At 46.4% G+C, this 25,938-nt stretch overlaps 1 protein-coding gene across 2 annotated transcripts in view; it reads right to left on the bottom strand.

Moving 5' to 3' along the window:
- ZBTB46 (zinc finger and BTB domain containing 46) overlaps positions 1-25,938 on the bottom strand; it is a 299,861-nt gene that overhangs the window by 6,688 nt on the left and 267,235 nt on the right. For both annotated transcript variants that reach the window (XM_085619618.1, XM_085619619.1), the window contains one exon: positions 24,550-24,725. In XM_085619618.1, the coding sequence (XP_085475744.1) occupies positions 24,550-24,725 (176 nt within the window). The remainder of the gene's footprint in view (positions 1-24,549; positions 24,726-25,938) is intronic.

The following is a 25,938-nucleotide window of genomic DNA, read 5'->3' on the forward strand; positions in this document are numbered from 1 at the left end:
ATCCAAACTCCAACCTCAAAGGAACTCAGGCAAACAGGGAAAGTGGCTCATCCAGACATGGATTCTTCAGGTATGCTTTTTTACTTTATTTTTCAGGCAAAGTGCATCGTGCTAAGAAAAACAAAGGAGATATTTATATAAGAAATGGGGGTCTCTTGTTGGCAATGGCTGGCCACTGTCCAAGTAGGGACCCTTCTTCCTAAGTCAGAGTAAGCGGGCTACACCCTTTGATAACCCCTGCTCAACCCTGTGGTAACGTAGCACGAGTGGTTAGGCTTATCTCCGAGGCAGTGTGTGAAGCATTTATGACAATACACAGTAACACAGTGGAGAACACTACAAAGGGACACCACACAAGTAGTTATAAAAAATAAGTATCTTTATATATAGACTTAACACAAGACCAATAACAGTAAAAATCCACAGTACTAGAAAATAGGGTTACTCTTGAAAGGCTGCAAAAATAGTTCAAAGTGTGCAAAGAGGAGTTCAGTTCAAGGCAGTGGTCTCTGTGACCCTTTCACTCACAAGATACCTGGATTCTGTAGCAAAGCAACCAAAAGGAGTTGTAGCGATGATTTTCCTTACGCTAACCAGCGATGCGTTGAATCCTTGCCGCAAGGGAGTATGATGCGCTGATTTATGTGCAGGACATAGCGACAAACTTCCACACACGCTAAGCCGGCGATGCGATGAAATCCTTGCCGCGAAGGGAGGATGATGCATCGAGCCTGTTGCGTGTGCGATCTTCTTGCGATGAAAAGAAATGGTGCTCCGTGAGGGAGCGACGATCCTGATGCGATGCGATGAAAATGGCGAACGCTCGGCGTCCGCGCTGCGATGTCGTGAAGCGATGAACTCGATGCAATGATCTTTGGTTAGCGAGCGCTTTGAGGCCCGCAAACATGCGATGTGATAATCTTCGGGTTAGCGAGCCTTTGGCAGCCTGCAGTCAGGCGATGATCTCCGGTAGCGAGCACTCAGTGGCAGCAGCGCGAAGATTTTCCTTACGCTCTTCAGCTGCGGCGGTTCGCTAACGGGCGTTAGCGACGATTTTCAGCACTATCTACTCCACAGTAGAACTAGAGGCCCTGGAACTCACAGGAGCCTCACCTGCAGATAGAATTCCTCGCTGGGAGGAAACAGGAGGCTGGTGGTGGAGTCTGATGTGTCTGAGACTCCAGCTGGAGGCTAGCTCTCTTCTAGCCCTTGGGTGATTGATGTAGCAAAAATAAAAATTCCTTCAAAGTCCTTTTCCTCTTCTTCCAAGTCCAGTAGTAACCACTGCAGGCCAGTCCAAGAAACAGCACACAAGCACAAGGACATTCCTCTCCTGCAGATTCCTTCAGTTGGACAGAGGTTCTTCTTGTTGTCCAGAAGCAATACAAATTGTAGGGGTTTCAGCACAGATATTTATACCCCAAAAGTCTTTGTTCTAAAGAGTCACAAGTCACTGAATCCAGCCAGAACCAGTTCTGCCCAGCCCTGGAGCACTTTGTTTACCAGGCTGCATCCTTCCTTTCAGAAAGAGGGGGTCTGCCATCAGACGCACATTGGGAGGTGGAGCCAGCATTCACCTTGCCAGGCACAGCCCTATTCAGGTCCAGGAGCTACCCCTCCCCATACTCCAATGCAGATCTCTCTATTCAACCCAGGTCTGACTCAGCCTGCCCTGTCCCTCCAAAACCAGACAGCCAATACACAACAGCAGAGCACACTGGAAGGCTTAGGCAAGAAAATACCTACTTTCTAAAAGTGGTATTTTCAAACAAAGAATATAAAAATAAACTTCACTAAAAGATGTATTTTAATATTCTGAGCTCAGGCATACTAAATTCGTTTTTTCTACCATGTTCTGTGGGTCAGTTAGGACTATAGAATGTAATAGCCAAACCTCCCATTCTGGCCCGTGGAGAACAGGTAGCCTTACAGTAGTGAAAAACGAAATTGGGTGTAATTCACTACCAGGACATGCTACATACATCAGGGCATGTCCTACCTTACACATACAATGCACCCTACCATAGGGGTGGCTTACATGATGCCAAGGGAAGGTTCAGGGGCTGGGACGTGGGTGCACTTCACAGCCAAGATGGCAGTTCTAGACTGCAGGCAGACACTGCAGTGGCAGGTCTGAGACACACTTTACAAGCTGCTTCTGTGTGGTGGCGCAAACCAGCGCTGCAGGCCCACCAGCAGCATTTGGTTTACCAGCCCTGGGCACACACAGGCCACGCTACTAGGGACGAACAGGTAAACCAAATAAGTCAATCATGGATATACCAATTCACATGTCATCTTTACACAGGGAGCATTCGCGCTGTGGCACTGAATGGCAGTGGCACAGCGCCCAGAGCATCTATTACCAGCAAAAACAGAGGAGACGACAGCGAAAAATGGAAGGAAGACCCACGCCAATGGTGCCAGGTCTAACAATATACATACATATACACACACACACATATATACGCATGGTGGTTGTTAGCAAGATGCACTTTGGCTGAAAATAAATTTAAAAAGTATATATCGAACTGTGCCTTTCTCAATGTAGGTTCAAAATGAAGGATTTCAGGTCACTGGTTTTGAATATGCTTAAACCACTCCCATTGGTGGGACCATTAGTTATCAATAACAAAGGACTTCTTGTCCTCCACCACTTCTTCGCCCCGCATGCTGCCATAATTGAGTAGTTTTTTAGCTATCATATTCCACATTTATTATACCTGTGGGCGCAACAAGATATTCTGTGTGATCAAAAAGATATTTTCATATTTAGTTCCAACCCGACGGCGTATGTAAGCACATCACATGCATGCTGGCTGCTTTTCAAATATTGCCATGTAGGATTGTTCTCACCAGTGGCAGCAGGGACAAAGCCATCTGTATGGAGGCTTGACATCGCAGCCTGCTGCTGTTCTTGATCAGCCAATCAATGAGGCTGGGAAAGATTTAAAATGTCCTCCCTTTGCAAATGCGCAGCCACCAGTAGTAGTGACTTTGTAAACAACCTTGGAGCAGTGGTGAACCCCAAAGGAAGTACATTAAATTGGCAGTGTTGTCCACTTACCACAAAGAGAAGGTAATGTGGATGAGCAGGAATGATGGGTATGTGGAAACAGGCATCCTTGAAATAGAGCACAGTCGTGAACTCACCCTCTTGGAGGCAGGGAGTGACTTCCTGCAAAGTTGTCATGAGAAAATGTTCTGATAGAATGTAGCGTTATAGGGGACTTCGGTTGAGGAAAGGCCTGTGAGAGCTATCCCTCTTGAGATGAGAACGTTGAGAGAGTGGACACCATTACCTTGGTGTTGTGTGGACACCCTTTCTATTACATCCTTCTGTAGGAAGGTGTGCACTTCCCCCCTGAAGTTGAGAGAGTTATTATTTGCTGAGTGTGTGTGTACAGGGAGGGGGTGTTTGGGGGTTTGTGTGTAGTTAAGAGGCAATAACCATGTTGGACCACCACTAGAATCCACTGGTAGGATGAGATTTCCTCTCAACAAGAGAGGAAAACGTGTATCCTCCCCTGGACAGGTGATATGTGATCGGAGGGGAGGCAGGGCAAGTCAGTGTGTGAAGGTGGCAGCTCTTATAATGTAACCCCTGGTATTTCTGTAGGAGTATTTATTGTACTCCATGCCTGCTTGCTGGTGGAAGGACTGCTACTACCTCTGGTAGGAGTGTGGCTGCTCAGGTAAGGTTATTTTTGCCCCCCCGCCCTTCACTTACCGGAAAGTTTATGAAAGGAGCCCCTGTAATGTGTAGTTTGTAGCATCCATATAGACTTCGCTGTCACAGTATCTTGCTTTATCTTCTCCAGAATTCCATCCACCTGAAAAGGTGCTCCACATCAAACAGAGGTTGTATGAGATGTTGCTGGATCTGGAGCTTGAAGTCAGCGTTATGGACCAGGCATGGGCTTGTAGCAATTCTTCTAAAGACTGTTTAATGCATACTGAATGCTCGAGTTAAAGATGAGCTTGCCGCAGACACCATTTCCTCCCCTTGTTTTCTGAACCCTCTGGGAGATGTTTTATGAGTTCCTGCCTCCCCTCCCACTGTACTCTATCATATAAGGAATGCATTGTAATTAACTATTCGCCAATGTGTCACCGCTTCCACTACTACCCTCTTGCAAGACGCAACAAACGTTTTGCTCTCCTTGTCCAAAGGAGGAGGAGCATCGCCAGTGGCCTTGGCAGAGGCACCCTTGTGGGTGATGTAGACATCAAGAGAGTCGGGAGGACCCTGGCCATTGATGTATGCAGGGTCAGTAGGGGAGGGTATTTTTATTTTTTATTTTATGATCCTTTGGCTCATTACCTTGATAAACCCCTTCAATTTGGCATGGGCAACCTTTAACATGCCCTTCAACATGGTCATGAATTGGACAGTGCACTCTGCTTTGGAGAGCTTCTCCACAAGAAAGAAGTTGTATTCTTGTGTGACATGCATGTCGACCTTAGGAGAAGCTGCAGCCCTCACCTTGTGATTGGTCTTGGTGTCATCAGGGTTGGAGGTCCTTACTGGGTAGCTGTCTAAATCAGATCACTTCAGGAGAGCTACATTATAGTCAGCCTATGGATCATCAGTGGGACCTGGACCTGAGGGCTGGTTGGTGGTGGCGGTGTGGGGAATGTGTATGGATGTGGTGGGTGCGAGGAAGGCTAGGTATGGTGGTTGCGGTAGAGGTGGACTTTGTGGCAGATGAACGAGACTGATGGCTCTATCCTTCCATTTCTTTGGTGCTGGTTCGGGGAGGGAGTTTTGGAAGAAGGTTCCTTCCTCAAAGTTCAGTCTCCTTTTTCGAGAAAGAGGGTTCTGGAGGTGCCAGTGGTGGCGGAGTAGCTGAGATTTTGCTGATAACAGGGTGGATGAACAACCACTTGTCTGTCGAGTTCCTGTTGATTCTTTTGAGGATCGGAGAGTCAACCTCCTCTTGTCGAAGCATCAACAGGGGCCTCGAGGTCGACTCCAAGTCGACAACGGTACAGCAGCAAACAAAGTTTGGCCAGAAACTTATCCAGAGGCGGAGCCTTCTGTGCCTGCTTCGAGTGGGAACGAATGGTGCTAGGTGCGCCTTTGGAGTGGTTTGGGGCCTTGGTTTGGCATTTGTTCTGTGCTCAGGGTTCTAGGCCAGACTCCCGCAGGAGAGGTGCTCTACTTCACCATGGGACTTCTTATGGTGTACTGGCTTGGTGGTATGGGCCTTGGGCCGATGGCACACACTCAATCTTATGCATGGTCTTGATGTGAGGGCTACTCCTCTGTCTGCGCCACATCCTCCTCCTCGAGGTACAACTCAATCAGAGACGGTCTCCGGAGTGAGTGTCCGTTGTGGGCCAGCAGACCAGCGCTTCCTGTTCTTCGGCAGCAAGTGGATCTTCTTCCTTGAAAACGTCTGGGGTCTCTGAAGAGCTCTGCCGATACATCCTACTGGGTGCCTAGTGCATGTACTTCGGTACCTGAGGGTCTTCTTGGACCTGAAGGTGAAACGTGAAGACCAAGAGATGGCATTGTGGTCCGAGGTCAGGCACAAGTTGCACACTTTGTGGTGGCCTGCCCACAGATATTTGGAATTGCAGTTAGGGCAGTTTTGAAAAGGTGTCTGTTTCATCACACATGCAGCATTCCCTCCTCACGGAGGACTAGAGATGGTTCTTGGACCCTGGGGGGGGGTGCAAGGCTCTCGACGCTCGGGCGTCGACAAGAGGCTTCAGAGGTGGCGCCGCGGCCAGGGCTACTGACTCCAGAATCTGGGGATCACGGTTCGATCCCCGGCGGCAGATTAGCCCAGCACAACGTGACTCTGGGCAATAGCTTGCTTAATCTTCCTGACAGCCACCAGCGCCTAGTGACCATTACGGGTGATTGTTCGCGCTTTACAAATGTGGATTATTATTATTAGTGCTGCCGAAGATATTCACTGGTTGAGGAGACTAAAGGACCAGAGCTTATTCAAATCTGATGTGATCGAAAAGGAACCAAACAAAGAGGACAAATCTTGTTATAGGCACAATGAACTATGAGCTCACTCTGTAGGCTTCCTAACAAGATGGTGGGATAAAAACAATTTAACAAGGTGTGTGCCCATGCCCAATGTACTCAAAGAAGAGACGTCATGCCACATCTTGGTAATCGAGTGACTTCTTGTAAAAAAAAACAACTTGCAAACGTCAGAGTCAAACTCTCCTTGGGAGCAGAATGCTAAGAATTCACATCTACAGTCACATAAGCTACGAAAATATATATATGTTGATGTAATTGCCCAGTGGCGGCCACCACCGGGTAATTATAGTTAGGATTCCTTTTCCATTTACAAGGCACTTTTTGGTTGGCTAATAACTTTGGGAAAGTTTGGGAAGATTCATCGAACTGCGCCAAAGTTATAAAAAACACAAATTTACTTCAGTTTCTTCCTGGAAAGCATCGGAGTGATCTGCCAAGTAGGGGCAGAGAAAAAGGGGGGTCCCAAAAGTAAATTTCCCTGTGCATTTTCCATAAACTTCTTTAAGCAGCGCTACCATAAAAACTAGTAAAAACAATTACACCAAATTTGGAAGGAAGCTAGATCTTGGTACACAGAATGTGCTTTTTGTGATGGATTTGGTGTAAATCGGTTTAGTCGTTTTTGAAAAATAAAGGTACAAACATATTTGTATATCTGGACCGTTGGGTCCGAGAGACTTCCGCGGGAGCACCAATTAGAAAACAGACTTCTGACTGGCACAGGGAGTTTTTTTTGTCCCTTAGGCTACCTAGCAGGAGTCAGACTCACGCGGGAGAGCGCGGTCTGATTGGCTGCCACCAACATGAGAAAAATGTTGCTGGCAGCCATTACAGGACTGGGAAACTTAGTCCCCTGGCCTGAAGTTTAAAAGAAAAATAGTATAAGGGGGTAGGGAAGAAATACCCTACCCCTCCCCCACTCTGGCCAAAATAACATACATTTGGTAAATGTTGCTGCAAACCTGCCTAAAACCTGCTGGATCGCCGCCCAAAAAAAAAAAAAAATAATAATAAAACCACAGCTGCCTTTTTTTAATATATATTTGAGGGGGGGGGGGGGCTCATTTAGGGACACCATTCCCAGAGCCATATATATTTAAGGTGGAAGGGGCGTGCTGCCCCCTCACTGAGCAGATAGTAGCCCCAGAAACCCCCATCCTCAGGAGCTGATTTCACAAAAAAGGGGAGAGGGGTGCACAGCCCACCCTCTCTGAGCCTGTGAAGGGCTTGACAACCCCAAGCCCTGGGGCAGATTGTTTTTCCAAAAAGAGGGAGGGGAGGCCCCTCCATGAGCCTTAGATCTTGGGATCACCACCCTTCAGGGCCAAAAAAAAAAAAACAGAGGCGATGGGGCTGCGCAGCCCTCCTCCCAGGACCTTAAATAGGCCTTGGGAAGCCCCGTCGCCCAGGGCTGTAACAAATGAAAAGGGAGGGGGCCACGCAGCCCTCCTCCCTGACCCTTTAATGGCCATGGGGACCCCATGCCCTGAGGCCAGCTCACTTACTGTTACCCCGGGAGCCCACCTCCAGGACAGTTTCCCTGTCACATGCCAGGCCCTGCGGCTAACCTTGCAGCAAGAGAGTAGCTGATGCACGCCCTCCTTGCCTTAATATATATGTTTTGGCCATGGGGTCCTGAGGGCCATACCAATGCAGCGTTGCCAAAAGCTGTGCGTGGCATGGGGTTGGCAGCCTTCGGTGGGTTTGCACAACATGTGGCCTAATTAGACTAGAGAGATGCGCTCATTTTCAAAACGAAAACCGTTTTTGGGTAGTAGGGAAGGTACTTAACATTTACATCAAGACTGCCATATTTAAGAGAATAAAGATATTTTTTGACAAGTTATTATATGCTTTGCCTGTAACAATGGGCATTCGAAGTCTGTCTGCGCTAACAGCAACACGTAAAGTAGCACCTAATGGGTGAAGTACCCATAGGGCTGCAATATTTGCATCTGCGCCATACACAAAACACTTTCCATGTTTGCTTAAGTCTTCAAAAGATGCTCTGTTAGTGTGTACATGTTTTCAGTAAAGGCTAGACACTTGAATTTGAGAAACTCAAGTGTTCCGGCATCAGATTCAGCAATGGCAGGCTGGAGTGGAGTAGTCAACCCTTTCACTGTAAGTAGTGGCGAGTGCCTATTGAAGGCATGTGAAACAAAATGATGTGACGCTTTCCTAGAAACTGCTCCATTTTATTTTGATCAGTTTGCAGATTGACAGCACTCCGTGGAAAAGCACACACACAAATGTCTACAGTATCAAAAAATGCATCCGAATCAGGCCACTTAATGATTACCTTGATCCGTGCGAGCCAAGATTATTTGTTTTTGTTGAGCTATCTGAAGTTTATGTAGCAATAGAACAAATCTATAACTTTGTAGACAGGCCACGGTAAAGCCGAAAATTGGTTCACTTAAAAAATAAATAAATAAATGTTTCTCCTCAGTGTAAGACTTCTAAACAACAGCAAGCTGGGTGCAAAAACACTCCAGTCGGTTGGGTTCAGTTTTTCCATCTTCTGTTGGATTTTTAGGAGGCCCAGGGCAACCCTGAGCTTCTTGACTGGGGGAGATATTCATAGCTTGGTGCTTGCAGAAGACACGTGGGGTTATGGAGGATTCAACTATAAGACCCGAAGAACTATCACATGTGCATCCTTTCATGCTTTTCACTCTCACAGGATGTGTGGAACCAAAGACCATATCGTGTTCCACGGTCCGCTCCTACATTTCCATGGTGCAGCGGCAGAGAAGACTGGACTGGCTAGAATGGTGTGCTTGGCTGGCTATCTGTGAAAATTAAAACTGAAAGGCTTTGAAAGCAAATGATAGCAGCGCATCATCTCCGGTCTGGCCTAAGACCAGACTGTTGCAAAGGCCTTCACAAAAAAGGAATTTGGTGGCATACACTTTATGAGTTATTGGAGTCGAGAACACAATGCCCTCCGTGAGGCTATCTTTCTACAACCAAACTGTGCAAGCCCTGGGAGGACTAAAGAGTGAGTGGATCAGCAGCTAGGCAGCCTGAAAATAAACAAGATTGCTTATATGCAACAATGAGTTGCAATCGCCGGTCCTTTCTATAGATTCACAGGATCTGTAGAATATAGAGGTCTACATCTGGAAGTCCATGCAGCACATCTGTATGTCCATGGTGGCAGCATCTGCTTTTAAAATTCCCAAATCAGAGAATACCATTGAACTAACCAGTCTAATGAGGGACATTTACTAAATATCCATCACTACAAAGGTCTGCTGAGATCAGGCTGATTACAGCTTTTAGTCAGACTACAGAGCAATTACACGACCACTAAATAGTAAAGAAGAAATGGGGATTTTTTTTTTTATTATTTTGTCCAATCTAAAATGAAATTGAAGAGGAAAAAACACAAACGCAAAAGTAAAGACGGACAAAGACAAAATACACACCAGGCCCATGATATACAATTATAAGTGACAATGAAGCACATTAAATCCAACAATTCTAAGTACAAGGCAAAGGGAGAGTCATTAATGACTACTGTAGAAAGATGTATAGGAACTGCCACCATCTCACTGGAATTCCCTCAACCCCTAGGAAGATCCAACATGCATCTCTCACAACATTGTTTTTCCCTTTCTCACGCACATTTTACACCATCGATCTGTGATAACGTGCAGCTCTTTCAAAGCACCACAATCCAGACCTTCCGGCAATGGATTGTCATATGGTAATGCCAATGTCCCTGAAACATACAACAAAAACAGATCTGCCCTTCGAGCACTCCTCAGGTCGAATCTGCTGATGTAGTCATAGGCAAGACTAAACGAGCATCTTTGGCAGGAAGCCCTACTGCAGTAGTGTTGCTATTGCATGTTAGCACCTGGATGGTGCATAACCAGCCTTTAATACTCCATTGCTGTGCCTTTCGGTAGTCTGGGCTGTGACTCCCATTGCCTTTTCAAGGGACCTTGATGTCACACGTGAAAACATATTCTGAGAGGTGAGTTAACATGGGAAGTGAAAAAATAGCAGAACGCCTTTATCTGCAGCTCAATGGTACAAGAATCGAAGATATTCGAGTAAGAAAACATTCCTGGTCCAAACACATCCAAGAATGAAAGTGGGAGACAGCTCACAGAACAAAGACTTCTCCTACGTATCCGTACTCTGATTTATGAACCAATTAAAAAATAGAGGTGGGGTGCGTGTTGGGAGATCATAAGGGGGCAGAAGAGGGAGCAAGGGGTCGGTGCACCGGTGTGCCTGCAGATCCCAAAAGGGGGAAACAGTGGGGCTTGTGAAGGAGCAGGCAGCGGCAGCACCAGATGGCCAGGCAGTCACTTGAGAAGACAGACGCTTCAGGAAGGGACGGGGAGCACGGCTTTGGAGTCATGGCAACAGATAACATAAGCCCCCTTGATCATTGTAGTTTAAGTCATTTGGGCTAATTGCCCGCCTTGAACTGAAACACCCCCTTTTGGCAAGCTAAGAAATGACAACGGCATCTGTGGCCCTGGCAGACAGGCGCCTACGGCGGAGGCAGGGTGACTGCCGGGCAGGGGCCGAAGGGAAGGTGCTGCGCGTTCACTGAATACGACCCACTTGTCGCTGAATGAATCCCTCCGCATCCTGGAGGGAAAGAAGCCGCAATATCAAGTGTAAAGAGTCCCCTTTACACAACCCCTCCGGGAGGCAGACGGCGGCACACCATCTGCAGAGAGGGCGTTACGAGGCGGTCTAGCCACAGGCAGCAAACTGGACTTGGAAATTCTGAAAGCACATTTCAAACCACTGACAGACACACACACGGATCCTTAAGTGACCGCCTTCACAGGGCTGTTGCTCGGTATCTGCACCCGGGGGCATAGATACCCTCCTCTAGGGCACGCGGGAGGCGAAGGTCCCCAATTCAAAGAGTGGAAGCCGTGGGACTGGGGGGTTGGAAGAACTGCAGGGCTTGAACAGATGCGAGGGTGCTGGGAGGGAGGTGTGGAGGGCAGAGCAGAAATAAAAAGGGTAGTGGACAGTGTATAAGCGCGACTGAGGGGGGCAATAAATGTGAGCTGTTTTTAGGTAAAACGTGGCTTTCTGCGTGAACTCAATAATCAATGCCACTATTTCTTTGGGAGGGTGGGGGCTCTTCGTGGCATGGCATTTCAGCACAGAACAGGTTTGCAATTCGCTGTAAACAGGAAGTACCGGACTACCTGAGAAATAACCAGGGCCCTTTTACCGACAGTACAAGTAGGTCGCCAAAAGGAAACGGTCACTGCAGTTAACCGCGGCTTTTATGTCGAAGATCGAGCAACTGTGAGCACCCTGTCAGCAGTGGACTGGAAAGTGCGAATGAAAACCGCAGAAGCCTGCAGGCGGGAGGGATCTGGGGCTACCGGAAACAGACGAGACACTGCGGAGCCTCGTCCCGGACGCAGGAAATTCCACGTGAGGCAACGGAGAAGGCCTCAGCCCTGCTGACCTAAAGACATGGTCCGGTAGCAAAGGGCGCCAGACTTCGAGACCTCGGCCTGTGGAAGTGAGAGACCGTGCCCCATGAGAATGAGAGGATCCAACCGCGTGGGCTCAGAGGCCTGGTCAGGCAGGATACAAGCGACCTCGGCCGGTGAAAGTAAGAGACCTCGGCAAGTGAAAGTGAGAGACCTCGGCAAGTGAAAGTGAGAGACCTCGGCCAGTGAAAGTGAGAGACCTCGCCCTCTTGGAATGAGAGGCCCCAACCGCGCAGCCTCAAAGTCCTAGTCAGACAGGACATTTGAGACCTCGGCCAGTGGAAGTGAAAATACCTCTCGCCCCGTGGGAATGAGAGGGCTCAGACTTTACTACTTCAGAGGCCTGCTCTGGCAGGACACAAGGGACCTCGGCCAGTTAAAGTGAGACAACTCGGTCAGTGAAAGTAAGAGACCTCGGCCAGTGAAAGTGAGAGACCTCGGCCTCTTGGAATGAGAGGCCCCAACCACACGGCCTCGGGTCAGGCAGAAAATAAAAGACCTCGGCCTGTGGAAGTGAAAATACCTTGCCCTGCGAGAGGGCTTAGACTTTACTACTTCAGAGGCCTGGTCAGGCAGGACACAAGAGACCTCGGCCAGTGAGAGACCTCGCCCTCTTGGAATAAGAGGCCCCAACCGCTCGACTTTGAGGTACAGTCGGACAAAGAATGTGGCAAGGGCCCAGCATATGCAAACGTGCAGACCTCGCTCGTGGCTGCACAGGCTGAAAATAATATAGGAAGCAGCAGATGGCTGCCCTACAGGCTTGGCCGATCCTCCTCATGTACTTCTCTTCTGATAGATCATCCATTCGGTCAACTGGAGAAAAACGAAGGGCACTTCGCAAACCTGGCTTCTGGACGAAAGACACATGAAAACACTGAGCTAAGAATATGGCTGTGGGCCAGAAAATAAAATGGTTTATTGGAATGGGCAAGAGCACGGCGTCTCGGAATAAACAAACCTTTAGCTGAACACCATTATAAACGATCCCTTCCTTGAACCTCGCATTCTTTACAGGATTTGATTTTCTCTTGGTCACTAAAACCTATCATCACTAATTTTAACATTTCAATAAGCCCTTATCCATGGTCCGTCCACATGGCCACCACATTTTCCATGTCTAGCCACATACTAAAGTGTGCTGTGCTACATGCCTCGAGGTTTTTTTTGTTGGTTTTTTTGTTTAAATAAATCTGTTTTTATTAGTAGTATGCAGATAAGAATCAATGTACAGACATTATATTACAAACATCGATGCAATATGCTTTTGCCCGGCCGGGAGAGCAACTTGGTGTAGTTCCCTGATCATATCCTGGCTCTGTTGCAAGTGCATCTGATTCACGGAAGAGAGTCTGTTCCTCTGTTGTGGCAGAAGTACTAGAGGTCACTGTCTGCCTACTGTTTGTAGTCGCAGGGGGATCTATTCTTCAGATCGTAATGCCCTCACACACCTGTTAGGGTGTCATGCTTCATCATAGGGCGCTCCTCGTCAGACCGGCGCTGCAATGTGCAACGGGCCTGGTGGCATCTTTAGCGGAGTTCTTTTGATCTGAGATTGCAGTATGTGAAGGGTGTGTGTGAGTAAAGATTGAGTGAATCTTAGTGTATGTTCTGAGAGACAAGGTGATTTAAAATAGGCTCCAGCCCTATGAAAATTTAATTCGGGGATAAGGGCTGGGACTAAGTAAAAACAGTGGGGCTACCACAAGGACTCAAGGTATCTAGGTAGCTATTGGGTGTATGTGGTTAACATGTTTCGTGTTGTTAATGCTCCAAAATCGAGCGACACTTCTTCAGGACCAAAAAATGGATGTGAAGGGTCCCCAATGATGGAGGACCAATTACCGACTCCCCTAAATAAGGGGATGTACAAGAAGTGAACACAAGCTCCTAACTCAGGAACCCGCAATGTGTCTCCACCTCAATTAGGTGGAGAGTGAAACTTCATAGAAGAGGGGGAGGCGGCCCGACCACTGAGGCGGACCCATGAAATCACTGAGCAGGCATTACCGGAACTCCAACGCGTCTCCCCAACGTCTCAATATAGTGCAATATTCTGGGACCCTTTAAGCCCCCCCTACCCCCGACAAAATGGTCCATTTGCAATTGCATCCTGTGGTCACATTACATGCCTTGACTGTTAAGTACCTTGAATCCCCTTTATTCGAAAGTTAGAGTTGGTGGCAGGAGCAGTCCTCCTTACCAGTGAAGAGATGAACGGTACAAGGTGCCCATAAGGCTCTGGACACAAAGAGTGCTGTCCTCTAGTCCCAATGCTGTGCCTTTTCTGCAGTAAGTTCGAGTTGGACAACAGGCTGGAGTTGTGGTGGGCAGGGTCAGCTATAGGGTGGTGCCACTGGTGCGGCAGCACTGGGCACTGACCTGGAGGAGGGGCACTGACCTCAGGGGGGTGGGGCTGTAATCAGCAATTGGGTACGATTTAAAAGCACATGCTGCAGAGTTCCTGGTGTGTCCAGCTTCTAGGCAGCAATAAAAATGTCAAGATAACTCTTGTGGTTAATGTTCATGCTAGAGAGAGAGAGATCAGAATTTTGTCTAGTGGCAGTTTTGACTTGCCATAAAATAGCACCCAGGGTTAATATGCCTGTTGCAGAGAACAGATCTGTATTTTATGTAGATAGCTGAGTGGATTAGTAAAGCCAGACGGTGCTTTAAAACAAGTGAAATTAATTTGAGAGAGGATCAATGAAGAGATGAGGGACATTTTTGCGGGGTGGTAGTGAGACAATCCGAGGAGGTCGTCATATCGGGGGCGTCAAAAAAAGATAATCCCACCGGGTGCCACCAGCACTAAAGCCGGTCCTGGTGGTGGGTGCAGTTCTCCCCCTCAATGGAGATCTGAATGGTACATGCAGCCGCCATAGCTCTCGACCCAAAGAGATCTGTAATGCAGTCACCACCAAGTGAGTCTTGTCTGCAGCATGTCCGAGCCAGGCAGCAGACTGCAATTATCCACAACTACAGAAGACATGAGGTCCAGGGCGCTAAAGGTTTGTCCCACTGCATCCTCTATCAAGAGAACCATTAGCATCGCAAATTAATGTGCAGAGTCTCCTTCCTGCGTCAGTCTTTGCAGCATCTCTGCCCTGCAGCGGACATGGAAATTCACTGGATGGAATGTTGCAAATGTGTATTGATTGCAGCCCTCCTGCTCTCTCCGGTTCACTCATCTCCGGAGCAGCAAACAGCACCCTCCGACTGCAGTAAGAGGAGATTACTCCGTGCAGAAGGAAGGTGAAGGTAACGAGAGCCGAGCCATACAGAGCCTTTCCCTCATTAGTCTGAAATGTTTCGCCCAGAGCACATCCCGGGGAACAGTCAAGGTAGTAGGGGGAAAACTGATCTCTGCAGACGAATCCATGGGGTTATGAAAACAAAGCAAATGGGAATCAGGAGGACTGAGCCTACCTAGGAGTGAGGCGCCAACAGCAGCACACCACTCCCTCCTCCTACTCTACAGGGACAACAACCATAACGAGATCGTGTTGCTAACAATGAAGGGTATCAACAGAACACTGCTAGGAAAGGCTGCCAGGACAGAAAGGCTACAGGATCTCTGGTCTTAAAAACCACCAGGTATCAACTAGAGGGCGGTGCAGCTACCAGGCACAGGGCTCTGACCCAAAAGGCTTCGGGACAAGGGTACTGGGAATGAATCAAACACCAAATTCAATAAAGTGTGTATTTCTTTTTTTTTTTAGACATGTGATGTCATTGGCTCCCAACACTCCTACCTAAAATTTGTGAAACAAAGGTTATTCGGCAAACAGTATCACAAGCAAGCACAAACAATGGATTTAATCCAGATCTGTGACTGGGGGGTGAATGTTCAATAATGCGTTGCTATAGTTGCCCTAAGAGGGGAGGGTATGAGCAGGCGTGGGTCCCCACGTTCGCTATGCCACTGGATTCAAGCGACTGGCTGATGAGGTTAGATACCCCAAAACCAGTCCTAGAATGCTTGTTTTCCAGTCCACCAAGGACCCGGCCTGGCCGTTCGGACTGGACTGTTCCCATGGGGAGCAGGGTAAAAAATGATTTGCGCAGAGCCCAAACTGGGGTGACATGGTGAGCAAACACAACAATGGATTTAACTCAGATCTGTGACTGGGGAATGTTCAACAATGTTCAGCAGTCTGTCCATCTTTGCGTGTTGGTATAGATTTAAACCAAGCAAAGACACTTCCTTGAGTAAAGCTCTACTTTTATGTCTATAGTTTGGTATAATTGCATTCATCTATCTTTTCTGTATAAATGAGCAAAGAATCCTATGGGGCTTAAGAAGAAAAGTTACTTTTGGCACCCTTCCCAGAATTTTTTTGGGCCTCTTGACAATCTGAATGAAGCCTGTGATGAAGAATCAAACGTGGATGAATTTTTTAATAAAAATTCTACGCAGATTCTTCGAATGGCGCAAGCGAACAAAATATGCCTTTTAAATGTAAACTTTGACCTAACAATAATTGCATATTGCCTATTTCCAGTGTTCTATATCCCAACATTCTGCAGCTGATAATCTTGTAGCTCAGTATGTTTAACTTCAAGAATCTGGAATTCACAACTAGATGTCTGATGATACTTGAAGGGGTAAATGCATATTTTCTAGTAATTCAATTTCAAATGGTTTTATGGCAGTGGTTCAAGGACCACTTGGGGGGCTGAAAGGCTCACACAGGGTTCTGCGACTATTACAAAATCAATTAAGATTAAAATGAATGCATCAAAATTAATAAAGTAAACAAAAAAGCAAAATTGAAGATGTGAAAACTTTTTCTATATTTCATTGTGAATTAAACCAAATATTTCACTATTTGAGCATTTGTTTAGTGTACACTTATTTTTGTGCATTGTTTTGAGGATCAAATCATAGAAATGCCTTAGAGGTGGTGTCCCCAGCCTCCAATAATGACTCGTGGCGTGGTCCCAAGATTCCAGTAGTGATTTAGTGGGGGGGTACAAGGAACTCAAAATGTTAAGAACTGCTATTTTAGGGTACTGACCTTTGTACAAGCCTTGGTGGAACAAAACATTAACTAGAAATATAAATATGAATAATTTCAGCTAATTTCGGGTTGTAAGGAGTATAGCACAAACATGTAGTGTAGTACATGGTCATTGTCAAGGTGGACTAACAAAGTTTTCCCAGGACACTTCGCTGCAATGAAATTGTATGATTTATAGGCTTACTGGAAAAGAGGATATTGGTCTTTATGCTTAAGGAAAATGTTACTTACCCAGTAAGCATCTGTTCTTGGCATGTAGAGCTGTAGATTCACATGCTTTGCATACTCCTGCCATCTAGTGTTGGGTCCGGAGGTTTGCAAGTTGTTTTTCTATGAAGAAGTCGTTCCTAGTCACGAGGTAAGGTGACTCCTCCTTTCGTGATAGTGCGCATGGGCATCAACTCCATTGTTAGATTGTTTTGTCGCAGAGGGTGAGAAAGGAGATAGTAAAGGTAGAATAGAGATGTCCATGCATATGTAAGAGAAGAAATAACTACAACAGGTATAGGGACCCGGGGAGGCGGGTGGGTGCATGTGAATCTACAGCTCTACATGCCAAGAACAGACGCTCACTGGGTAAGTAACATTTTCCGCTCGAGGAATGTGAGCTGTAGATCACATGCTTTGCATAGACTATACAGCAGTATTCTCTCAAAGTGGTGGCTAACCTGTAGCTGTTGCCATTGTTTGAAAAAGTGTTTTAAGTACTGCCTGGCCTACATTAGCTTTTTGTCTCGCTAACAAATCTATACACTAGTTTTTGGTGAATGCGTGCGGTGTAGACCATGTTGCTCCCTTACAAATGTCAGCTATGGGAATACTCCCTAAGAAGGCCATAGCAGCCCCTATTTTGCAGGTGGAATGCGCTCTAGTGGGTATTGGCAATGTTCTTTTTGCTTTTGTATAACACGTTTGGATACATTTAACAATCCATCCTGCAATACCCGATTTAGAAATGGGATTGCCTTTGTGTGGTGGAAAAAAAAGGAACAATTATAATGCAAGACTCCATCACGCCTAGCAGTTTCACGAAGATTCTTGCTGGCATGATTGGATGGGCTGAAATTGAGTGAGAAGGAACTGAATACTGTGAATCCTGGCTGTACTGGGAGAGGCTAGAGCTGTGTGAGCGTCTATTGTGGCTCCTAGATAAGTTTGTGTGTTGGAAGGCTGTAGATGAAACTTCAACGCATTCACTATAAACCCTAGTTGGTGAAGTCAGTGAATAGTGGTTTGAGTGTTTTGGAGACACATTAGGTAAGTACTGGCTTTGATGAGCCAGTCACCCAGGTATGGGAAGACCTGGATCTGTTGTCTTCTCAGATGTGCTGCGACTACTGCCAGACATTTGGTAAATACCCTGGGAGCAGCAGTGACTCCAAACGGTAGTACTTTGAATTGGTAATGATGACCCGCTATGATGAATCGGAGGTATTTGTGATGAGCGCGATGAATTGGAATGTGGAAATATGTGTCTTAAGTCTAGAGTAGACATAAAATGGCCCTGCTGTAGAAGCGGGAGCACTTGAAGAAGTGGGAGCACTTGTTGAAGTGTCAACATGTGGAAATGCTCTGACAGTATGCAGAGGTTTAGTTCTCTGAGAACTAGCATAGGTCCCAAGGATCCATCCTTTTTGGGGATGAGAAAGTATAGGGAGTACAAGCCTGTCCCCTGATGTTGTAACGACACAGGTTCTATGGCTCCCTTGGAGAGGAGAGACTGGACTTCTTGCTGAAGTAAATGTAGTTCTTCTGGGGGCATTTTGTGAGAACGTGGTGGTATATTTGGGGGATTGGTGGAAAGCTCCAGGCAATAACCATGTGGGATAATTCCTAACAACCATTTGTCTGAGGTGATAGATTGCCAAAAGGGGAGGAATTTTAGAAGACATCCCCGACAGGAGTTAAATGAACAGGGAAAAGTGTTGTCAAGTAACTGCTTGTTGGGGGAGGGGGAATTAAGTGGTGTGGAACCCTTGCCTCGACCTTTGTTGTGGTTACCTCTATATCCTCCTCTAAAGAAACCCCTTGTAGAGGAAGATTGACTTTTTTTTTGTAAGAGGTGGCAGTATTGTCTAAGGACATTGTTTTTCGACCCTCCACGATAGAGGGAGCACCGATTAGAGGGAGACTGCAAAACTCCCATAGACTTGGCTACCTCTATGTCTTTTTTCATTTTTTCTAATGACTGATCGTCTTCTGGCCTAAAGAGATGTTCGTTATCAAAAGGAGTATTTAAAATAGACTGTTGTGCTTCTGATTTGAAGCCAGAAATTCTCAACCATGCATGTCTTGTTAGTAACACACTAGTGTTGATCTCTCTACCTGTGGTGTCTGCAGCATCTAAAGCGCATCTTATTGAGGAATTGGATCCTGGGATTTTGGTTTGTGTTCATCTGGGAGGTGTTGTAGCAACTGCACTATTTCGTCCCAGTGTGCCCTATCATATCTGGCAAGCAGGGCCTGGGTGTTGGCAAAGCACGATTGATTTGCTGCTGGGGCGGCTACTCGTTTACCAGAGGCATCTAATAGTTTTGGCTCCTTGTCTGGAAGGGGAGCATCACCTGTAGTCTGTGAATTGGCCCGTTTACGGGCATCAGAGACCACCAAAGAGTCTAATGGTAAAGGTCCTTTAATAAAAACTGGATCTAAGGGAGCAGATTTATATATATTTTTTTATCAATCCTGGTGGTGAGAATGCGAGCCCGCACTGGATCTTTAGAGATGTCGTCGGCATGCCTCATCATGCCTTTAAGCATAGGTAGAGTGTGACTAGCCCTTTATGTGGAACTGAGCAGTTCAAATAGGAAATCTTCCTCTAAAGATTCCTTGTGCAACTGTACCCCCCTGGAATTCTGCAGCTCTAGCAAGTAATTCTAGATATCCTACATTGTCGTCAGGAGGGGAAGGCTTTGCAGGGTAAAGATCTGGGCCGTTATCTGAAGGTGAATCTGTGTGATAATCCTTCCAGGGGTCTATTGGTAAAATATCCCCCCCCACCACCAATCTCTATCATAATCATCGACAGGTGGTGGTGGAGAATAAATTGGCGTAATCAGTAAATGACACAAATGTGGAGAGGTTGGTGTAGGGCTACGTTGTGAAAGAGATTGAGGGGAAGGGTTAATACCCACATTCTTCCTCTTGAAAGGAATAAAAAAAAGGTGTGTCCTCCGACTCAGGTTTGCGTTTCTGAGGTGACCTGGTAAGAACATGTCCTGTATCTGGATTTATATAAAGTTCCTTTTGTTTTGGGTCCAAATTGGGTGTCGGGGCGTCGAAAATCGGATCCTGCAGCTTCAGGAACAGTTTTTTTTTCTTCGGCGCCGAGGATTTCGGTGCCGGAGTAGATTCACTTTTCGGTGCTGAAGGAGGCTTTGTTTTTAGTATCAACGATTTCGGCTCCAAAGCGGTTTTCGGCTTTGAGCCTGAAGGTTTCAGCTCAGTGCCAAATTTCGGCTGACTCTATCCCAAGCGCAAGGCTTAGAGACGTGTTTCGGTGCCGAGCCGGAAGGCAGGGCGTCTGAAACATCTGGTCGGTGCCGACCATGGCTCGAAGGCGGGGGTGGGACTGAAGCCTTTTGTTTCGGCCGAGTTGGAGTTAGGGTTAAGGAGCGTTCTGTACTCACAGTACGTTGACCTTGTGGCAACTCTTCTTCCAATTCAGAGTCAGATTCTGGAATGTAGACAAGTTCCTCTTGTTCTTCGGACCCTTGTGCGTCGAATTCGTGCTCAGATCCGTCGCCGAAGATGTCCGGCGTGTATTAAACGTTTTGACTCTACACTTCGCGACGTCAAGCCTGACAATCACAGAGCATTTCCTCCGATCGGTACGATCTGCACGCATCGCAGACCTGTTTGTTGTGCTCCGGAGACAAGCACAAGTGACGCACTTCATGCAAGTCGGTGCGCGGATACTTGGCGTGGCACCGAGGGCAGAATTAGAATGAGTCCGTTCCATCCACTGGGAAGTGGACCGATGAGGTTAGGCCGGACAGACTTCCTGGAGATCTGCGATCGAAATAGAGGTTTTCCTCGATGGATATGATACGCGGATAAGTGGGATACTAGTTCGAAACAATAAAGACGCGGGTACAGTTGATTTCGCACCGAGGGGAACCCGAAGAACGGCTTTGAACCGGAGCGCAGCAATACATGTCCAAACCCGATGGAGGAAAAAAAACTATTTGAGTCGTTGCCCATGCGCACTACCACCGAAAGGAGGAGTTACCTTATCTCTTGACTAGGAAAGACTTCGAAGAAAAACAACTTGCAAACATCCGGACCCAACACTAGATGGCAAGAATATGCAAAGCATGTGATCTACAACTCACATGCCTCGAACTTATTTACCTTACGTAAAATGTAAAAATACCTTGGAAATGGACACTGCCAGACAGCAGAATTTTAATTCTTTACTAACCGCTTTCTTCCTTAGCGGGGTGATGCCTTCAGCTTACCTTGCAATTATGTCCATGTGAAATGCTGTTATGTCCACTCATAATGGTCTTTCCTGTATGCCTGACTTTAACCTCTAAACATATCTGCTCCCACACATCTTGCCCAGCTTTGACACCACAAAGATGATCTGAATTCCACATGGGCACAGAAAATGTTACCCAGGGCTGCGACTAGAGGCAGACCACTCACTGAAGGGCACGAGCCAACCCCTGACTCTGGTTCTGCTTGTGGTCCTCTTGGACCCTCGAGTCTGAAAACAAGTTGAGCCTTAATGTGGCCTCTAACTGCTATCCAAACTCTAATTTCATGCACCAACATGAAAGACAAAACATTAACCTTTGATGTGAAACAGGGACAAGAAAGATACACCAGCCCTTAATTTGAAGAGAAAAAAAAAATAAGTGCACGGGCCCTCTGCAGGAGGCCACTGCACCTTGCACCACCCATTGCCCTCCGCCAGCACTGCCAATGACAGTACAGGTACTAACCATCACACTCCTGTACGTGTGACGATTCGGTCTATTCTTATCCCATAAAGCAGTAAAAATGGATTGGTGGGAGACAGGTATTTGTCATTTTTAATGTATGTGAAATTATTAAACAACTCTGTTGTGCTCATTTAAAAATTAGACAAACAGTGCGACCATGTGGTGGTCTGTCAGAAGTGCCAGTGTTAACAATTAAGTGCCAGTGCAGAGCACCAGAACCCACTGGCTCAAATTAAGCGCTGGATACACCCATCTAGTGGCTTAACTGCAGAATGTGCAACTAGAAAACGTGGGATTGATCCCAGCTTGTCCAGTTTACCAGACTATGTGATTTTGGGCAAGTATTTTATTTCACCCTGCGCCTCCTTTTTGCTCATTATTGCATATGAGAGCACCTTGACATACTTGAGTTCAGGATGTGCACTGTACAAAATCCTCTCTTGAGTTTGATTAAAGAGACTAATCTTGCTCCATGTAGAATGAGAATGTTGGTCACATTTAGAGTGCCCATGACAACTTACTTGCCTCTTGGCTCACTGATGGTATTGGCGTTCGGGGAGGGAGAGGCATGGATGTTTCTAAGTTAATCTTTAAAAACTATCACTTTTAATTAAAGCCTCTCAAAACAGCAATATAATCAGATGTACTAAACTGAACGCTTCTGCATGTTAAAGACAAGTTTTTGAATTTTGAAGAGACTTTACCATATTTTCATACTATGTCTGTTGAACGATTTACATACCAAATATTTTTATGAATTTGCTCAGGTACAATATCTTGCAGCCAACTCAGACCCTTGGCTCTGGTTCAGGTCTGCCCATTAATTTGTTGGCTCGCCCACTTCTACCTACGACTGCATGAAAACCAAGCAGACCAGATGTATACATGTGATTTGTGGTGGCACTAGAAGGGCTTCTGGGACGGGGACACACTGGGCCACAGATAAACTTTTGGACCCACCTACAAAGGGCAATTGTGAAGAGTGTGTTAATATGTGTGTGTGTATATAGCCATATATGTTTAAAATCTGATGTGTGTGTGCGTGTGCATATATATATATATATATATATATATGACATGGAGGGTCAAGATTTAAAGGAAACATGTAGGCTCATACATTGCCTCAAATACTGCTCTGCAGTTAAAGGTAAATGGACAAATACAGAGCATTACCTCAAATACTGCTTTGCAGTGAAAAGTAAATGGAGAAACGTGCGTGGCAAGGGGTAAGTCTGTTTTCTGTGTTGCCTCTTAGCACATTCAACAGCTAGGGTCCAAAGTGGGGTGAAGGTTTAAACAAAGAACTGGGGTTGGAACAAACAGAGCTGGGGAATGGGCCCCATCTGGCCCTCTTCTAGCAACACCACTACTCGGGAGGTGACAATTGCACTTATATTTTCACACACGAGTTGCAAATATCCTGCCTTTTCTTTCCAGACCAGGTCCAAAGGGTGTCTTGTAGGTTTGCTGCTGACTTCTGGTGTCTGGCTCTAGGTTGGATGGCACCACAGCTGCATTTCCTAATTTGTGGCTTACAGTGAGAGGGTGGTCTGCGCAAACACACCCCTTGCCCATCCTGGGTCAGGGAAGCTCTGCAGTCAGTATTTAGGGGTGGGTAAGTCACTGAAAGGTCGAGCCAGGCTTGAGCCTGAAACTTGGCTATGGCTCAGCTCGAGGTACTGTTGGAACCTCTGGCCGAGCTTTCAAGTGGCTTCTGCCTGGCATCCTCCCTCTACCCACGATGTGGCCTTATGGCCAGATCTTCCAGCTTTGAGACTGGGAGAACAGGCTTGAGTCTCGACATTGTCTCCACATTGGCTTGGGATTCTGGGCTTCTCTGTGCCTATAAAAATGAATATGATCTTGTGTAATGTAACTGGTGCTCAGGTAAGGCTCTCTTGTTCCTTTGGGTCGAGTTTGTGCTATCTAAAACGTGCACAAAGAGATAAAAACGAAGTGGTAATATAAAAATTAAAGGAAAGGCAGATATATACCCATTCAGTGGCTGATTTGTACAAACTGCAGCCAGAAAACCTAGGTAAAATGCAGCTTCCCTGCTTAAATTGTGAGATGTTCGGCAAATACTTTGCTTCACCAAAACTCCTTTTCTTTATTATGCCGTATGGAAGAACTTTCAAATCAGTGAGTTCAGACTACCAGTTGTACAAAAACCTACTGTGTTAGATTTAATAGACTATAAGATTGCTCTATAATAATCTGGGCCACATACATGACAACTGCCTTGCCACTTAGTTCAGTAATGCTTTATGCTTAAAAACGATCAATTCTCGGTGCAGTGCTATAGTGTGACGTACTAACGTCAAAGCTTTCATGTGTTAAATACACTTTTTTCATTTTGAAGAGGCTTTGTCATATTTTACGCTTTGTTTGCTGTATGATTGCAAGGCAAACATTTTGGGGGTTTGGATCATGCACGGGCTCTAAGAGCAGAGGCAGACTCTTACCTCAGGGTCGCCCTGATATTTTGTTGCCTCGCCCAGGGCTTTAAGTGGGCCGGGTCTCACCGGTGCTGAGCACTGTCGGTTTTTTAAAGGAGGCTTCAAAACGGGTCTCTATCGGGCTCTGTTTTGTGCCCTGGCACAGGCGGTCCATGCGGTGACAGTCTGCTGCTCACTTCTCACTAGTGAAGAGAGTCATTTTCTCTCTGGATTTCCCTTCCCTTTTTGAAACTCAAAAGCAGCAACACCGTTGTGGTGTCACCAGGGCTTTAAGTGTTAGCTTTTTCAATATTATATACAAGTCATAGTTGCTGCTTATTTATCTAATGCAACTAACAATCATTGACAAAGTCAATAGTCCTGACTTGTTGTAGGTATGTTGTTACTTGTTTTATCGTATATCTGGAGGCAATGACAGAAACAGCAAAATACAAGTCAGGCAGCACACTATGCTAAGCACAGATTTTTAGCCGACGTGTTTTTAAACCACGTCCTTAATTACATTGGCCACACCCCTTTGAGAACCCCCCCCCCACACAATTTTTTCATCTCACTTAAAGCCCTGGCCTCGCCCACGTCTGTCCGTATTACAGTGGAGTGAGTACACAAGCTTACCAGGGTATGCCGCTTCATGTGCTCGCGCCGCGTGAACTTCTTGCCGCAGATCTCGCAGGGGTAGGGCCTCTCGCCTGTGTGCGAGCGCATGTGCCGCTTCAGGATACACTGGTGCATGGCCGAGAAGCTGCAATACGGGCACCTGAACTTCTTCCGGATCACCGTGAACTCGTTCACTGAAAAATAAAGCAGGAGATACAGGTCAACGAGGCTGCATTAACTCGAGCACGTGCACAGATAACACAACTGCATACAGGGAAGTCCCCGCAGACAACGACTTCCGCATAACTCTGCTGTTCACCCGTTAGAAGGTTCATAGCTGTACGGGGAAAGCCTCACAGGCCACACACCTCGAGACTTGAACCCCTGGCAGAAGCAGGCAGACCTATCTTGACAAGGTATTCAGCGCCTCTAGGCACGGTTATTCCGAAACAGATGAGTGCCAACCTGCTCCACATCCCTCACTGGAAGTCCACTTACAACACTCATACACAAAAGGGTTTTAGCACAGACCATCAGACTGAATGAGATTAACATATTGGCTTGAAGAACAGGAACTAGTCTGCTACAAAGAGCAGGAGACACAAACTGTGTTCACTGCAAGGAGGCTAAATCAAAGAAGCACTGGCAAAGCCAATAGTTCCTGCATTTGCTGTAAGCCTTTTGGGTGTGGAAGAAAAACTGAATGACATAATACATCAATTGATGATTAGCTACCTGTATTACAGCCAGATTCAACAAGCAACATTAACTTGCATCAGACTCTTGAGACGTCCTGGGTTATAACGGAGGGCAGGGTTGCAAGTTTCGTGAAGTCTATGGACTAAGTAAACCATTATAATTTCAAAATTCAACTGTTAAAAGGGTGGAGGGCTAGCAGTTTCACTGGACTGGGCACTACTTAGCTGCTTGTGGCAAGACTCCCAGACCAATAACTGTTTTACCAAACTAAGTTCCTCGTCTTGAAGGTATTGAAACCTACCTCAGAAAACTGATAAGGGAGGGAAAAAATCATTCTGACATCTTTACAGGTTTAAAAAAATGTACTGCCCCCGAGTTCCCAGATTCACCCCAAATCTGCCATGTTGACATCTAAAGTAATAGCATTCGTCTTTTTCACTACTTCATACTGCAAGAAACCCATGTTTGCTGAATCATTTTCTGATCTTTATTTCCTGGTAAACCACATGGACTCCAAGGAAGCCTCGACACAGGTTTTGGAGAGAGGACTTGCAATATTTCAAGTTCGTACTTTTCCAAGAACACTGGATGTGAAATTTTACTATGGTAGTTGCACGGGCCCTTTCAATGACTTGGTGTGGAGGCCAGGACCGGCTTTTCATTTGTGAGATCAAAGAGGCAAAACGTACCCACAGAATAGGATCTCTG

This window comes from Triturus cristatus, chromosome 7 (assembly GCF_964204655.1).
Source record: "Triturus cristatus chromosome 7, aTriCri1.1, whole genome shotgun sequence".
Lineage (NCBI taxonomy): Eukaryota > Metazoa > Chordata > Amphibia > Caudata > Salamandridae > Triturus > Triturus cristatus.